This window comes from Serinus canaria, chromosome 13 (assembly GCF_022539315.1).
Source record: "Serinus canaria isolate serCan28SL12 chromosome 13, serCan2020, whole genome shotgun sequence".
Lineage (NCBI taxonomy): Eukaryota > Metazoa > Chordata > Aves > Passeriformes > Fringillidae > Serinus > Serinus canaria.
Window position 1 is genome coordinate 16664629 of NC_066327.1, and position 15592 is coordinate 16680220.

The window sequence follows — 15592 nt, forward strand, 5'->3', positions numbered from 1 at the left end:
GCTGCTCATGCTGGTGGCAAGCTCAGCAGAATGAAAACCTTTAATTTCACAGGCTTTTCCCTCCTTTCCAGTGGCTGGAGCTGCACAGCACACACACTGAGGCTACAGGCAAAGTTCACTTCTGAGCCCTGCCTCCCTGTGTGGGAGGAAGTTTTGTGATTAGGACGCACCTGGGAGCACATTCTTGAGCTGCTGTTTTTCTCCCTGTGTTTTCCTTTCCATCCTGTGGTCACCAGGTCCTTTCTAGAGAGGAAAGAAGTCCCAAGAACAGTAAGAATGGAAGAGATTAAATTGAGGAAATGTAACTTTCCTGTACAAACCTGCTGCTGGGGGAGGAACCCCCCACCTGCTGTTATTAGGCAGAGCCCGAGCTGTGGTGCTTTGCATGGCTGGAAGCTGTGTTTATTTTCTGATCAAGCCCTGTTTAACTCCAAGCTTGTCTGGAGTGTTCCCAGAGAGCCCCCTGATGGCTTTAGCTTTCATCCCCATATCCCGAGCATTAATGTTTGGCGTAGCTGGGAAAAGGCAAAACAGAAAAAGGCTTTGCAGGAGCCAGCAAGTCCAGGGTGAGATGTAGGGTGGAAATAACCCCATTCCAGGGTGAGGTGTTGGCAGGGTGGGAGCCCACCCAGCTGGGTGCCAGGGGACAGCCCACCCTGCTGGGACACTTCAGCTTGGCTTCACCAGAGCACAGCTCTGGGACACAAACACTTGCCGTCGACCAGCCGGCGCCTGTTTGTTTTCCTCGTGTAAGGAGAGCCGGGCCAGGGCAGCCAGCCCACTGCCGCACCTCCTGCGCAGCCCTGGAGCGGTGACAACAGTGTCACAGCGCTCCCGGTGCTCCCTGAGCCACCCAGGTGAGGTGAGTGGAGCCGCAGCCCCAGCCCGGGGCTGGACGGGAGGTGTGTGGAGCCATCAGCAGAGCAGGAAGGAAACAGCTTGTGCTGAGGGAAGGAGCTGTCAGGAAGGAGGACAAGCCCATCCTGCAAGGAACTCGCTGGAGCCAGGCTATCCTGCCTCTGAAAAACCAGACTGGAATGGGAAATGTGCCTGAGGGAGCACCCGTGGTGTGAGCTGGCCGGGGAGGAGCTGGGGCTGGGGGTGTGGGATGAAGATGCTGGGGGAGGAGGGAGCTCTGCCCTGCTGGGATTCCCTCGTGGCTCCTGTTCTGGATCATCCACAATGTGCTGATGGGAGCAAAGCAGCTGTGATGTGTCCCCATGGCTTTGTTGGACATGGCAGTAAGATGGAGCTGAGAACTCGTGGCATCAGAGCATTGCCAGCCCAAAGGGCCTCTTGCTGCTTCAGAGAGCACCTGGGCAAGGACAGAAGCCCTGCTGCCACCGGCAAGGGACGAAGGACATCTGTGTGCCCAAGGCCACAGACAGGTAATGCCCTCGCTGCCCAGCCGTGTGTGGTCCCTCCTGTGGCCGTGTCACTCCCATATGGCACAGACCAGCCTCGGAATGATTCTCCTGGGATGCGTTACCCCAGCCACCCAGCCAGCCAGTTCCATGAGTTTTGTCTCTCTGTGGGCAGGATGGGAGGCAGGCAGGACAAGCAGTGGGACAGGCTGGCCTTTGTGGCAGGACAAGCAGAGGGACAGGATGGCCTTTGTGGCACCAGCACTGGCTGGGAGTGAGTGGAGCAGGTGCATGTGGCTCTCCGTGCTGCCCTGTCCAGCCCATATCAGAAAGGGTCCCACAAAGGAAACCAGAGGGAAGGGCTGGAAGTGCCAGAAAGCTTGTCCTGGCCCATGGGGAGTTTTGGATCTGGTCACAGACGCTGCCTTGTCCTGCATGAGTCACCGAAAAACTCAGAGTACTTTTCACAGCGACACTTTCTGCACACTGTGGGTCTGCCTGGAAAAACCCCGGTGCTGCCATCCCCTCCCTGTGGTCAGGACGAGGGAACACCTCTCTCTTCTCAATAGCTTGTTTATAAGGATGTAAACACTTCACCAAGTGAAAAAAACAACTTCATGCCAAGTAGGCACTGGTTCCCCATGTCCTAATCTTGGCAACAGCTTCCTCGGTTATATTTTCATTTCTGTTTTCTCTGTCCCCGTTCCCGAGGCTGAGCAGCTGGTAAGGGACGGCAGAGCAGCGGGGCAGTGCCGGGGACACGCCTGACCTTGGGATAACACGGCGGGAGCCCTGAGCGTTTGGGATGGGCTGTGGGAACAGCAAGGCATCACTGGGGCTGTACCTCTCCCACAGCGATGCCAGGGAGACATGGGGGACCGGTCCCTGCTATTGGTGACAGGGGCGAGTTTGTGTCCCCTGCTCTCCCGGTGTGTCCCCTGCCCTCCACCCGCAGCTGCTGCCGGCACAGAGCACCGGGGGCTGGATGGACGGGGGGCACCACGGAGGGCGGCTCCGGGGGCCGGTACAGACCGGGGGATCCGCTGTTCTCGCGAACCGGAGCCCGTGCCGGGTGTCGGTGCGGCGGGGGCGGCGCGCTCGGGGCCAGCCGGTGCCGGCCGGGCCGGCCGCCAGCCCCCTCCCGCCCGCCGGGCGTGCGTAGGGACCGCCCCGCTCAGCCCGACACCGACCGGCGGCGGCTGCCGCGGCCCGGACCGGCGGGGCCGGGCCCCCTGGGCGGGATCAGCCCCACTCGGGATCATCCCCGGCTCGGGATCATACCCCGCTCGGGATCCCCCCGTGCCCGCCCGGAGCGGCTGCGGTGTCACCGCACGCAGCAGCGGCAGCGCAGCCGGGCACGGCGACCTGCGCAATCCCGCCCGCTCCGCAGGTGAGAGCCGGGGCCGGGATTTCGGGGGGCAGAGGCGAGGCTGGGCTGGCTGAGGAGTGGCGGTGACGCTTCTGGGGCGCGGTGGGAGCTGCGGGGCCGGAGCCGGTGACCCCGGTGCGCGGCTGTCGGGGAGGGCCGGGCCGGTCTCCGCGTCACGGCCTGGGATGCCCCGAGCCCCCTTAGGGACAGCGATGCCCGGAGCCCCCTCAGGGACAGGGATGCTGGCAGCCCCAATAGGGACAGGGATGCTGGCAGCCCCCTTAGGGACAGGGGTAGTGGCAGCCCCAATAGGGACAGGGATGCTGGCAGTCCCCGAGGCAGCAGTGACAGCTCAAATGCGGGAAGCTGCCTGTGAGGGAGCTGGGAAAACGAAACCTGCTCCTGCGCTGTGTGCCTGCTCCAACGCTGGCCAGAAATGCTGCGGCTTCGGTTTGCACTGCCCCCTTGTCCCACTGAGGTCTCAGGCCAGGAGGTGAGGGGAGCCAACGAGGTTTCTGCACCCTGGGGAAATTCCCAGAGCAGCCCTGTGCTCTGGGGATGCTGCTGCAGCGACCAGGGACACCCCAATACTGGCATGCCCTGAGCTGCAGAGCACCCCTCCAGGGCTCAGGGGGTGTCTCAAATCGGGCCTTTCCACCTGCCTCCACTGAACTGGGGTTTTGCTGCCACCCCAGGCAGAGGACACTGGTCCTTGATGGGAATCCTTCTGCCCGGACACCTCAGAAGCATGCAGAGGGGTGCAGAAAGGCTCCTCCTCCCCATGTCCCATCTCAGCCAATGCCATGCCACAGGCAGGGGAGGCAGCCAAGTCCCAGGGGTGACAGCTGGCAGGGTGACGCACCCCTGTTGGGCAAGTGGAGGTCCAGTGCCACTTCACTTGCTGTGCCAAGCCCAGCAGTAGGCGAGTGCCAGGAGGGGACAGTGACCCTGTCCACGGCTCGCAGCTGCATCAGCCACTTGTCAGCTGGACCCGGTGGGGACAGGGAGAGGGGCTGCAGCCTCCAAAGGGGGCACCTGGCATGGTGCAGTCTGGCTGTGGAGGTTGGCACTGGCTGGGCAGGAAGGGCAGGGCAAAGTCTGTGCTGCTGCTTGTGCCATCTGGCTTTTATCTGCCACCTCTGCCTTGCCTTTGCTCCTCTCCTCCTCCGCAGGGAGGCTGGCAGGAATCCTGCCTGGCTGGGGGCTGGTCACAGCCCAGCTGTGTCTGTGCCACACCTCTCTCTCTCAAGGCCTTGCTGCCAGCAGCCAAGCGCTGTTTGTGATGCTCTGGGAGCTGCTCATCCTCCCTGGTATCAGTTAGAGCAGAGTGTGTTTCCTGAGAAGAAAATATCAGGAATCAGCTCAGATTTTCCATGGCAGAGAGGAGAGAAGAGTGTGCTGTGCCACTCAGGGCCCTGACATTGCGTACCAGGGGCTGCCAGTACATCTGGCAGAGGCAGCAGCAGCCCTGCCCACTTCTCCCCCATCCCAGTGGCTTTTAAAGCAGCTCTTGCTGTCACAGAAACATCTCTTGTTCCAGCACTGCAGAACCACTCTTTGTACTTTGAACAGGACCCTTGAATGCCAGGCAAGGTGCCAGGCGCTGGCAGCCAAGGCAAAGTGGGAACAATTGGCCCTGGCAGCAAGGAGCTGGAGCAGAGGTGGCAAACCCTTCTCTGCCCATGGGGATGGGTCCCTACACAGTCCCAGTGCTGGGTGGCAGCTGCCAGGCCCTGCTGGCACCTGGGGGTCTCCTTGCCTGCACCCCAGCCCCACACGTGGTCACCGGAGTGTGGGCACGTGTGTGTGGCAAGTCCCTGCCTGCCACACGTGGGTGTCTGCAGCCAGCCTGCTCCTGCCTCACAGCACGTGATGGTTTTATGGTTTCGGAGTGTGCAGATGGGTTGAGTGTCCATGGGGATGTGCTGTGGGGTCCAGGGGAGGGAGCACGGGCACTGAGCTGGGTTGGGCACCAGAGCACCAGTCCCAGGGCTGCCTTTGCCACCCCTGCAGTGCCCAGCAGAGATGGCGAGTGCAGAGCCCGACTCTGAGGATGCAGCTGAGGCTGAAGAGGCCGTGTACGAGGAGATGCCCTGTGACAGGATGGAGCTGAGCCAGCGCCTGGCCGTGGAGGAGCTCCTCAGCACCGAGGCCAGCTACGTGAACAACATGCAGCTGTGCGTGTCCGACATCCGGGCACACCTCCAGGAGAAGCAGGTGACTTGGGGCACACCCTGCCAGGCCTGGGGACTGCAGGGGGACTCTGCCCAGAGCTGTGAGATGCCCAAATCACTGCAGGTGCTCCTTCCACCTTCCTGTGCTCCCCCTCACCAGCCAGGCTCTGGGGTTGGATGGACATTGGGTCTGACCCAGTACAGCCGCCCTGTGACCTTAACCTGGGAGCCCAGACAGATCTCAGCATCCCCAAAGCCTCCTGAAACATGGCATCACTCACTGGGCTGTCCCATGGGACAGGTAGAAGGTCACCAGCAGTGCCTCTAAAGCACATGGTCCATCTCTGATAGATTTGGCTTAGCCTGGGGCATCTTTGTTCCCTTCAGCTGCCTGAGCTGGACCTGGAAGGACTCTTCTCTAACACTGACGACATCCTCCATGTCTCCAGGCGCTTCCTGAAGGGGCTGGAGGCCACAGCTGGCCAGGGGCAGGAGCAGCTGCTCTCCATCAGTAAGTGGTACAGTGCCAATGGCTGCCCCGTGCCCCCGTGTGGGGGTGTGCCAGCCCACCCTGCCCCCTGCCCTGGGCTCTGGGAAGTGCTGATGCCACCACACTGTGTCCACCCATGGGGCAAGGCTGACCTGCCCAGCCTGCAGGGTGATGGGGACAGCAGCAGGCCCAGCTTAGCAGGGTGCCTGGGGGGCAGAGCCCTGCCCTGGCATGCTTGGCATTGCTCCACTGGCTTTGTCCTTCCAGCAGCTGGGGATAAACCCCTGCCTTCTCATGGGAAAGGACCCTCCTCTCCAGCCCCACTCTCCTTCCCCAGGCACGCTGTTCCAGGAGTTCAAGGAAGAGATGGAGGCAGTCTACAAGATCTACTGTGCCAGCTACGACCATGCCCTGCAGCTGGTGGAGAGCTACCGCAAGGACCCCCGGCTGCAGGAGGAGATCCTGGACACCCTCAATGCCACCGTGTAGGTCCCTGCTGCTTAGGCACCACCTCCCTGCCTCTGTTTCACATCCTGGCTTTGCCCTTCCCCTCTCGGGACAAGCTGCCTGCATGGATCTGTGTCACCAGGCTGGGTGTCATATCGTGGCCACCACCTTTGTGGCATTTCCTGTCAGCCTGTCCTGGACCCTTGGTTCAGAATCTTTTATGATGGATCCCAAAAGAAGGGATGGGTGACATCCACAGCTGCTGCCTTCCCCAAGGAGGGCACATCCTCCCCACATTGAGCAGAGAGACACATTGAGCAGAGAGGCTGGCCCTGGGGGACCTGAACTATCGGGGGGGTCACAAACACTGTCAGAGGCAGGAGAATCAGGAGTGGCAGTGGAGGAGCTCCTGGGATTCACTGCCTAGGGCACAGGTGATGTGATTCCCAACAGAGAGATGGGTGCCTTCCTGGGGGTGGGAAAGGCGACATTGCCAACGCCCTCCCTCCCTGCTGCCCACTGACCTCTGTCCAGGGCTGGACAAGCACAGCACTGCTCAGGGAGGCAGGACACCCAGGGCTGGCACTGCCCTTGGGGCTGGCAGGGACAGTCCCCTGCAGCTGGAGGGGAGCAGCCAGAAATGCCCCACAACATCTGGGCTACTCTCTCCCTCAAACAGTCCCAAAGAAGCCATGGAGAGCAGCAGGGCAGGAAGGCAGCCCCGCACACCAACCCTGAGCAATTCCCCTCTCCACCAGGCCTCACACGGGCGCCTCAGACCTCAGCTTCTTCCTGGTGATGCCCGTGCAGAGGGTCACCAAGTACCCTCTGCTGCTGGGGAAGATCCTGGAGAACACCCCGAGCAGTTTCAGTGCCCACTCAGCCCTGCAGGCAGCAGCTCGTGCCATGGCCCAGGTCAATGCCAACATCAACGAGTACAAACAGCGCCGGGAAGTGGGTGAGTGGCCAGGGCCTCGGTGCAGGAGGGGGCACAGCACCCAGTGGTCTCCTGGGCACTAATTCCCACTTAAATCAGTTCAAAGTTCTCCTGCCCTACGCTTAAACCTGCCTGGTAGAGCTGCAGACTGTGCAGGCAGCTCCTGGAACTGCTCTGGTCCTGTCAGTGCCACTCTGGGTAAGACCCAAAGGCTGCAGGAGCAGGGTGGCATGGAGGGGCTGAGGACAAAACCAGTCTATCCACATTCCTGGGGCTGGGGAATGGGGAATAACAATTCTGCCCTTGGGATAGGAGAAATCAGGCTCCCCAGAGATGGGAGCTCACCTTTCTCTTTGGTTTTCCTAGTCCTTCCCTACTTTGATGTGGCTTGTGCTTATCCTGTTGATCATCCCCTGTGCTGCTCACCTTCCTTGCCTGCTCAGCCATGAAGTCTCCTCTTCTGATCTTTTTTCCCCTTATTTTGTGCCCTCCCCCCCGAGGCAGCAACCAAATACAACAAGGCTGAGCACCTGACGCTGCGGGACCGCCTGGCGCGCCTCAACACCCACTCCATCGCCAAGAAAACCACGCGCCTCAGCCGGCTCCTCATGCACGAGGCTGGCATCGTGGCCAAGGTGGGCAGCCCTCACCTGCACCCCGGGCACCTGCTGCCTCTCCCTGCATAATTTCTGGGGCATTTTGCTGCTTCTGAAGTGCCTTAATGGCAGAATAGGGAGGACAAGGCCAGTATGGGGAGGGGTGGCTGGTGCTGCCTCCTGGTCCTCCATCATCCCAAGGAGCAGTGGGATAGAGGAATGCAGGGACATGCCTCACTCCTTACCCCAGAGCATTGCAGGGCAGCACTTTGGCCCCCAAAGGACCTGCAGGACCCTTGGGCCCCCCAGAAAAGGAAAGACACCCCAGTGTTCCTCAGCACCATGACCACACCAAGAGCTTTGTTGCTGCCTGAACCGATGTTTTGAGCCCTTTCCAGATTCATGGAGCCCCCCAGGGTCTGCTCTGTCTGTCCCACCCCTGTGAGCTCCAGGAAGGTGCCTGGCTGCTGTAATGGGCATCAGCCCTGCCCATGCTGGTGACAAGCTGCCTCTCTCCTTCCAGACTGAGGACAAGGAATATGATGACCTGGAAGAGAAGTTCCAGTGTGTGGCATCCAGTGTGGCCACACTGAAGGAGAACATGGCATCCTACCTGGGCCACTTAAAGGTAACACCTTGACCACTGGCCCCATCCCCTCGGGAGCTGTTCCTTGGGATTGTGGAATACTTTCAAGCCCTGTGGAAAGCAGGAGCTGTTGGGGATGTTCAGGGATTTGCAGCTGAGCTGTTGTGTCAGGGAGTTGCACAACACCCAAGGATTGCTCAGGTCCAGGGGAGTTTAAACCAAAGCTGAGCCTTTGACAACACTGTCTGAGCTGGTGTCAGTTGAGAATAATCCGTCCTTAAACTTGTCGTTATTTCAAGGTCTTAAATGATTGAAAAGGCCGGGTGTTGTTCAGCCTGGGAATTCTTGCTTTAATAATGTGTATAAGGCAGAAATGCCCCCAGATCAGTCCTGACAACAAATTGCCCTTCTGAAATCACCTGGGTCAGCAGCTGCTACGATTTTCTCATGGAAATCCCTTGGGGCATCTGAGAAAAATGAAAGTCTGAGTGCTGGCAAAACATGCAATCCCCAGACACAGCATTATCAGGAAAGCCTCCGGAACTGGCCGAGGGTTCAGCAGCGATTCCTGGGCTGGAAAGACCTTGCAGGAAAGATTGACAAGGGCTGCCCACACAGGATTGTTGAGAAGGAGCTAAAGGAGTGTGGTGCTGCCTCCCTCACAGGCGTTCCTGCTGCCCACCCCGCACCGCTGTGACCTGCAGATGGAGCAGGGGCCAGCCCAGCAGCACCGCCGCCTCTCCGAGCTCCTCCAGAGCACCGTGTTCCCCGAGTTTGTGAGTGCTCCTGCCCTGCACATCCCCCTCAGCTCTCCCTCCTTCTGCCAGGGCACACTGGGGGCTGGCAGCCAGGAGCTTAGGGCACCCCAGTGTCCTCAGGGTCCCCCAGAGCCCAGCTTAGCAGGCAGAGCCAGGAGTAACAGGATCCATCTGCAGTCCCTGGCACATGGAGGGAGGGAGCAGCTCCAGGGGGGAGAAGGGAGGGCAGGGACAGGGACACAGCAAGAGCACAGCCCCTGAGCCCAGCCAGGGCTGGGGTGAGCTGCAGTGTGTGCCTGATGTGCCTCCAGGGAGATGGGGAGGAGACCAGAACATCCCAAGGCAGGGGCAGAGAGCCCTTAAATGGATTCTGGGAAGGGGTATGGGGGGAGACTCAGCTCAGACTGCTCTGAGCCATTCCAGGCTTTTCCACGGAGCACGAGTTTGGAATTGTGTCATGTTCCCTCCCAAGGGTTTGTGTTGGTTGGCATTCTGTGTGCCCTCAGGGAAAGATGTCCCAGGGGCTTCCCACTCCACACAAGATCCCCAGGCCTCTGCCCCCTGCCCCTGTGCTGGCAGCTGCTCCTGTCCGAGGGGCTCACCTGGAAATTGGGGTTCTCACCTGGCAGAAGCAGCGTGTGGACAGGCTGGTGTGGCAGCCCCTCTGCAGCCTCTCAGACATGCTGGAGGGGCCCCAGCAGCTGGTCAAGAAGCGCCTGGACAAGCTGCTGGACTACGAGGAGATCCAGGAGAGGAAGAGTGAGATGGGCAGTGTGAGCTATGATGAGGAGGCTGCCATGAACACCTACCTGGCCATCAATGACCTGCTGGTGGCCGAGCTCCCCCGGTTCAACCAGGTGGCTGTGCAGCTCCTGGGGCAGATCCTGCGCTCCTTCAGTGCCCTGCAGCTGGACTTGGCTGCCCAGGTCCTGCACCACGCAGAGAAGGAGCTGGAGCAGGTGAGTGGGACCCCTCAGGCACAGGAGCTGAGCTAGAACTGCCTTCTCCAGGTTTGGGAGAGCTCTCAGACATCAGGGCACTGAAGGTTTGCTGTGGCCCACCTGTCCTTGCAGACACACAGCTCCCTGTGGAGCATTGTAAGAAGGATCTCCCTTCCTTCCTGCCTGGAAAAAGCCAAATTTTCTCTTCTGCACTGTCAGACACTGTCCTGCTTTCTGTTTGTGGGCACTACTGGTAATTTATTGATGTGCTGCTGTCTGAGTGATCAGTGTGAGCTCAGAGGTCCTGAGAGCCCTGTGCCAGGAAGGCAGGGAGGAGAAAGGCAGCTCCTGGGCTAGGGAAACCTCCCCCAGCTGCATCCCCTGGGAGATGTCTCCCAGAACTCCTCACTGCTCAAAACTCCTCACTGAGGGCTGTCAGAAGCCCTGGGGTGGAGCTCAGCCCTGAGCGAGGACCAGGAGAAGAAGGTGCAGATCAAATTCAGAGAGAGCACCTTTGATCCCCTGTGCAAGGTGAATTTAGTGGTCAGGTCTGTTCTTTGCTTTCTCCCCCCTGTTCTTCCTCCTGCTTCCCTTCTGCCTCTGCCCAGAGCTCTTCCTCTCTCAGGGCCCTCCCTGATCCCAGTCTGTCTCCACAGCTGCCCCATGGGCACATGGCCCTGCCCAGCTTCTGGAAGGTGATGGAGGACAGCCTGCAGCAGTCGGGTGCCCAGCTCCGTGCCTTCTGCCAGGCCTTTGAGACCGTGGCACCCAGCCCTGGCACACAGGTAGGGGCAGGGCAGGGCATGGCTTAGGCCAGCTGGATAGAGAGAGATTGGACTGTGGCTTCCCAGTGCAGAAAATGCCCTTGGGTGGGGAGGCTGGCTCAGATGGAGCCCAGGGGTTGCCACAGTGTTTCCCCCAGGCCCCTGAGAGCTGGGGATAACCAGGGATGGAAGAGCTCAGCTCTCTGGTTCTGGACACTCATCTCCAAACCTGGGGGTGGAGCAGGGAGTGTGAATGAGTTTCTGCTCTTAACCTGTCCCTGGGATGTGATCCTGCAGAAGGGAGAGCAGGAGTACCTGGAGGGCCTCAGCACCCTGAGGGTCTCATGGAATGCTCCTGTGTCTCGTGTTCCCCACCAGCCTCTGACCCCTGCCGAGGAGAGGAAGGTCCTTTCCCTTGTGAGCAAGCACGGCCCAGACAAGCTTTACCAAGTGACCAGCAACATCAGTGGCAGCAGAGACCTGGACCTGACCTTGCTGAGGGGACAGATCGTGGCTCTGCTGCAGAGCACCGACACCAAGGGGAACACCAGCAGGTGGCTGGTGGATGCTGGAGGTACTGTGGGCACTGTGGGCAGCCTCTCCTCACCTTGGCACCAGGGCCAGCTTCACCTGAATCCTTTCTTATCCTGGATGAAGCAGCAGGCCGTGTTCTCCAGTGCTCCCTTCCAGGCTGTGCTCAGCCCAAGGCCACCTGAGCTTTGCCATCAGCTGTAAGGTTCAGGTGCCCTGACTGATTCCTTGGGGGAAGTGTCATGGCTGGGGAAGGAGAATGAATCCATGCACACAGAAACACATGGAATTCCCTTTTTGGTGGGGATTTCTCCTGGATGTCCCCTAGTGATGGACAGGGCTGCTGTGCCACACCAGGCCACAGCCAAATTGACATTCCTGTCTCCTCCAGCCAGTGCTGCGTGTGCCAGGAAGCAGGGCCCCGTGACCTGGGTGTGTCTGTGTCCTGCAGGTCCCCGAGGGTTTGTTCCTGCTGCAAAACTCCGGCCCTACAGCCCAGCCCAAGTGCAGCAGCCTGTGATGCAGCTGCTGGGCCTGGACAGTGACACAGAGAGCAGGAGACATTCCTACGCATTCCCTGAAGCTCCCAGGCCACAGGTGGCCACCTTCACCCCAACATTCCAGGTGAGAGTGGGGGACATCCCTGGGGCCATTTCTAGCATCACCATCAGCTCCCTGCTAGTCCTGGTGTGGGTGGCAAGGTGGATCTGCTTTTCCAGGTCTCCCCCTTGCTGGCACCAGGGTGGACGGGGCAAGAGACCTGCCCTTGGTGGGCCCCCAGTCCTTCTGTCCATGGCACTGCTGTGCTACCCTCTGGGAACTGCCGCATCCTTCCCCCCTTGGACTCCCAGCTCCAGCCAAGGTTTCCTCCCTCCCTCCCTCCCTCCCTCCTTGCCTGCCTCCCACAGGTGGTGGCCGGCTTCTCCTTCGCAGCCCGGAGCCCGCAGGAGCTGAGCCTGCAGGCGGGGCAGCCCGTGCTGCTGCTGGAGCCCCACGACAAGAAGGGCAGCAGGGAGTGGAGCCTGGTGGAGGTGAACGGCCAGAGGGGCTACGTGCCCTCCAGCTACCTGGTGACCGTCCCCGTGCAGGACCCGGCGGGCTGGAGCCTGCCTGTGTGAGCGTGCCAGCCCCAGCAGGGCAAGGATGGAGCAGCCAGCCTGGCACCTGGGACACCTCGCAGGAGATGCTGGAGGGAGGCAGCCCTCGGCTGGGAAGGTGGTGGGAGGCACCCGGGGGACACGGGTACAAGGATGGCACTTGGGAGGCACCTTTTGACAGGAGGTATGAGGGTGCCAGGTCTGGTGTGTGTTGGCACAAAGCAAAGCAGCACCAGGGAGTGAGGGCAGGTGGCTGCAGTTATCCAGGGATTTGCTGCAATCCCTGCAAGTGACAAATGTGTCCTGGGGAGATGAGGCAGCATCGTCCCTGCTTAGAGCAGGATTGAGCAGCAAGGGAGCCGCACTGAAGAGGGGTCCTCTGCCAGGCAGGGGAAACTTGGACACCTGGGCACTGGGACACTCCGGCACCTGAGCACCTGGGCACTGGGCAGGTGGACACCTGAGCACCTGAGAATTTGGTTATTTGGGCACTTGAGTACCTGAGAAACTGAGAGCCTGAGAAACTGGGCCCCTGAGAATTTGGCTATTTGGGCACTTGAGTACCTGAGAATTTGGCTATTTGGGCGCTTGAGTACCTGAGAATTTGGCTCCCTGGGCGCCCTGAGCCCTGTGGCAGCGCTGGGCTGCAGCCGCCAGAGGGCGCCCCGCACCCGCTCCCAGTGCCCGCCCGGCCCGGACTGGGAGCGCTGGTGCGGGGGCACCGCCCGGGGTCCGCCCCGCGCGGGGGGACGGAGATCGCCACCCCCGGCCCTCCCGGGGCCCCCGTCCCCCTGCCACCCGCACGGATCCCCGGCCGGCTGACACAGGTCCCATGGAAGAGGTTTTTGGGACAATCAATCCGTGTCGGTCCTGGCCTAAGGCTTGGTTTGAGAAGGGAGAGAGCCCCCTCCCACCATTCCCGAGGTGTCTGTGCCTCAGTTTCCCCGCGGTTGCACTGTTATGGGATGCTGAGGGGCTGAGGTGGGCAGCCCTGCCGTGGTGCCAGAGGGGACTTCAGGTGCCCCCTGTGACTGGCACCACACACTGCCCATCCCTCACTGGGGCCAGTGGAGCACCCGGCTGGCGTCGCCCCGGCTGCCCTGGGCTCCTGGGCTGCCCACATCAAAGGTGCCCGTGCCAGCTGTCCTGCCCTGTCCTGCCCTGCCCTGCCCTGCCCTGCCCAGGGGCAGCAGCACGCCCGGCCACCCACGGGCTCCCCGCGGGCTCCCCAGTGCAGCCGTGGCCGCGGGATGGGCAGTGGGGCAGGGCTGGCATGGCCTCACCCAACCCTGAGCAGGTGCCAGGCGGGTGGGGACAGCCCCAGGCAGTGTCCTGTGCGTCCCCCGTGTGTGGCTGGGGTCTGGTGTGAGGCAGAGTGGGGCTCAGCCTCCATTCACCTGGACCTGTGGGGTGGCTGGGGGGCAGCCACCTCTGCCTGGGTGCCATTGAAAGGCCCAAGGAAATGCTCACCTACAGCAAACCTGGGAGGGGACAGCAGTGACAGAGCTGGGACGTGTCCTGGGGATGCTCCCAGCATGGGGAAAGGCTGGTGGGCTCCTCAGCAAGGGAAAATGAGTAGGCTGGGGGACAAGGGTCATTGAGCTTGCCCACCCAGCCCAGGCCCTGCAGCCACAGGGCTCACCCCACCAGCTCCCTGCAGGTGGCTCCTCTGGATTTTTCCATCCCTAATCAAATCCCACCAGGTCGGGTTTCCCTCCCAAGTCACTTTCCTGCCAGCTCGGTGGTGTGTACAAGCAATCAGCCCTGTGCCAGCCATGGCAGCAGAGGGGCAGGTCCTGCTTCACAGCCCTCGGGTGCCTGAGACCCCTTGGGGGCTGAAAGGTGACGGTGGCACAAGGAGTGCTGAGCCAGCTGCTGCCTGGGCCCCCATCTTCCCACTGGAAGGAGGTCTGGGGTGGTCAGGGCTGGGCTGCACATCCAGCAGGAAGAGGGCAATGAGTTCATGTGGCTCCTGCAGCCTGTGGGTGCCAAGGGGTGAGCTGGGCTCTGCAGTTCCCCCCAGCCCTGCTGCCAGCCTCAATGGCCGGGGGACCTTTCCCAGGGGTCTGTCCCCAGGATGGGGCCTTGTGCTTGGCTGCAGGACATGGGTGCCTGCACCCCTCCCTTCTCCCTGAATTCACCCAAACTCACGGCACTGCTGCTGCCCAGAGCCTGGAATTGCCCTCTCGGAGTCACGGGAGGGCATGGGGCTCTTCCAGCCCAGACATGGTGGGGGATAAAGGGCACAAGTGTTCCTTTAAATAGCCTCTCAAGGACAGGCTCTCCCGGGAGGAATGCTCTGGCTGGCCCGGTGGAACATGCCTGTGCCTGGGGGCATGGGGGGACAGCTGGGCAGGGCCGGCTGCTTGCCAGGAGGCCAGGTCAAGGTTAGGCATGGCCCTGGCTCGGTGCCACTATGCCACGGCTTGGCACTGGGGGAACAGAGCCGTGCAAACAGGGAAATGCATGCCAGGCCAGTGGTTTGCCATGCCCAGGGCTGATCTGGAGGTGGCAGCGGGGCCAGGCAGCCGCTGCTGCCCGTGACCTGCCCTCCAGCCCGCCCGGAATTTGGCAGCGCTGCCTGGCTGCCTCCGGGGCAGCTCCGGGTGTCCCAGCGCGGCTGCTGCACTCCTGTCCGGGCTGATTCATATCCTGGACGTGCAGGCATTTGGATATTGTCCACCCGCGGGGTGTGACAGTGTCCCCAGGGCGCGGGTGCCAGCCCGGCCACGTGCCGGGAGCAGCTCCGGCTCTGCTCCGTGTGCCTGCTGCTCCCTGGGGACACGGCGGGGCCACGAAACACTTCCCAGGTGAGATCCCGGGATGCCAGGAGGATGGCTGAGTGCCCAGGTGTTCACGTGCCCCTCGGCTCTGCTGGGGCACCCGGGGCAGGGAGGTGTGAGAAAAAGCAGCTGCCACAAGCCCCAATCCCAGAGCCATCCCCTCACCACAGGGTGCAGAAAGGAGAGGACAAAAAGGCTTGGAGAGGGAGCCAGGAGGAGCAGGGTGGCCACCTGTGCTGAAGGGCACAGCCAGCCCTAGTGGCTTTAGGCACAGAGCTTGGGTTGCCCACGCTGCCAGGCTGAGCTGGCTCCCAGCAGAGCCAGCCTGTGCTGCAGTGTTCCCTGCCACCTGCCCATGGTGGCCCACGAGGAGCAGCCCGAGCCCCCCCTCGCAGGTAGAGCCAGCCTGTGCCTGCTGGGACCAGCGTGGCCCGAGGAAGGGCTGAGCCCCACGGAGAGGAAACCGGGGCTGCGGAGCAGGAGAGGAGCTGTGAACAGCAGTGCTCGCTCCAGGCTGGTGCAGCTGGCACCTGAATTGTCTAATAAAGTGTGAAATTGCTTTCATGCTCTGCTACCTTTGCTGAGCTGGACCGTCATTACAGCCCCCCCTCGCCGCCCGCACCGGCTGCGCCTGTCCCGCTGTGTTGGTGCTGCCAGCTGAGCCCCGGGATGGGCTGGCACTGCCGGGCCTGGCACTGCCCCCAGCACCCCTGTGCCAGGGGCTGTGGGTGCTTCCAGTGTCTCCTCCCTGCCTC

The 15592-nt window shown here is 61.5% G+C and overlaps 2 protein-coding genes across 3 annotated transcripts; one reads left to right on the top strand and one right to left on the bottom strand.

Annotated features, from left to right (window-relative positions):
- Positions 1-2610: 2610 nt before the first annotated feature.
- Positions 2611-15401, top strand: ARHGEF37 (Rho guanine nucleotide exchange factor 37). Its single transcript, XM_018915593.3, has 13 exons — positions 2611-2754; positions 4747-4950; positions 5295-5418; positions 5735-5882; positions 6603-6802; positions 7286-7416; positions 7901-8005; positions 8629-8739; positions 9351-9680; positions 10319-10447; positions 10805-11000; positions 11409-11581; positions 11866-15401. The coding sequence occupies exons 2-13, from the start codon at positions 4759-4761 to the stop codon at positions 12073-12075; spliced, it is 2049 nt and encodes a 682-aa protein (XP_018771138.2). The 5' UTR covers positions 2611-2754; positions 4747-4758; the 3' UTR covers positions 12076-15401.
- Positions 12157-15405, bottom strand: LOC127060116 (uncharacterized). Of its 2 annotated transcripts, none has more exons than XM_050979755.1 (2): positions 12651-15405; positions 12157-12618 (listed from the first exon to the last, which is right to left on the bottom strand). In XM_050979755.1, the coding sequence occupies exon 1, from the start codon at positions 15400-15402 to the stop codon at positions 14443-14445; it is 960 nt and encodes a 319-aa protein (XP_050835712.1). In that variant the 5' UTR covers positions 15403-15405; the 3' UTR covers positions 12157-12618; positions 12651-14442. The 2 variants fall into 2 exon arrangements, with proteins under 2 accessions (XP_050835712.1, XP_050835713.1); XM_050979756.1 differs by having other exon boundaries at positions 12157-12522; positions 12619-15405.
- Positions 15406-15592: the final 187 nt, after the last annotated feature.

Bases quoted from the DNA above. Each gene is read 5' to 3' on its own strand.
- ARHGEF37 (XM_018915593.3), top strand. From the start codon at position 4,759: ATGGCGAGTGCAGAGCCCGACTCTGAGGATGCAGCTGAGGCTGAAGAG. The intron at 7,417-7,900 runs GTGGGCAGCCCT...CTCTCCTTCCAG, and splicing joins AGGCTGGCATCGTGGCCAAG to ACTGAGGACAAGGAATATGA. The intron at 8,006-8,628 runs GTAACACCTTGA...CCTCCCTCACAG, and splicing joins CCTACCTGGGCCACTTAAAG to GCGTTCCTGCTGCCCACCCC.
- LOC127060116 (XM_050979755.1), bottom strand. From the start codon at position 15,402: ATGAAAGCAATTTCACACTTTATTAGACAATTCAGGTGCCAGCTGCAC.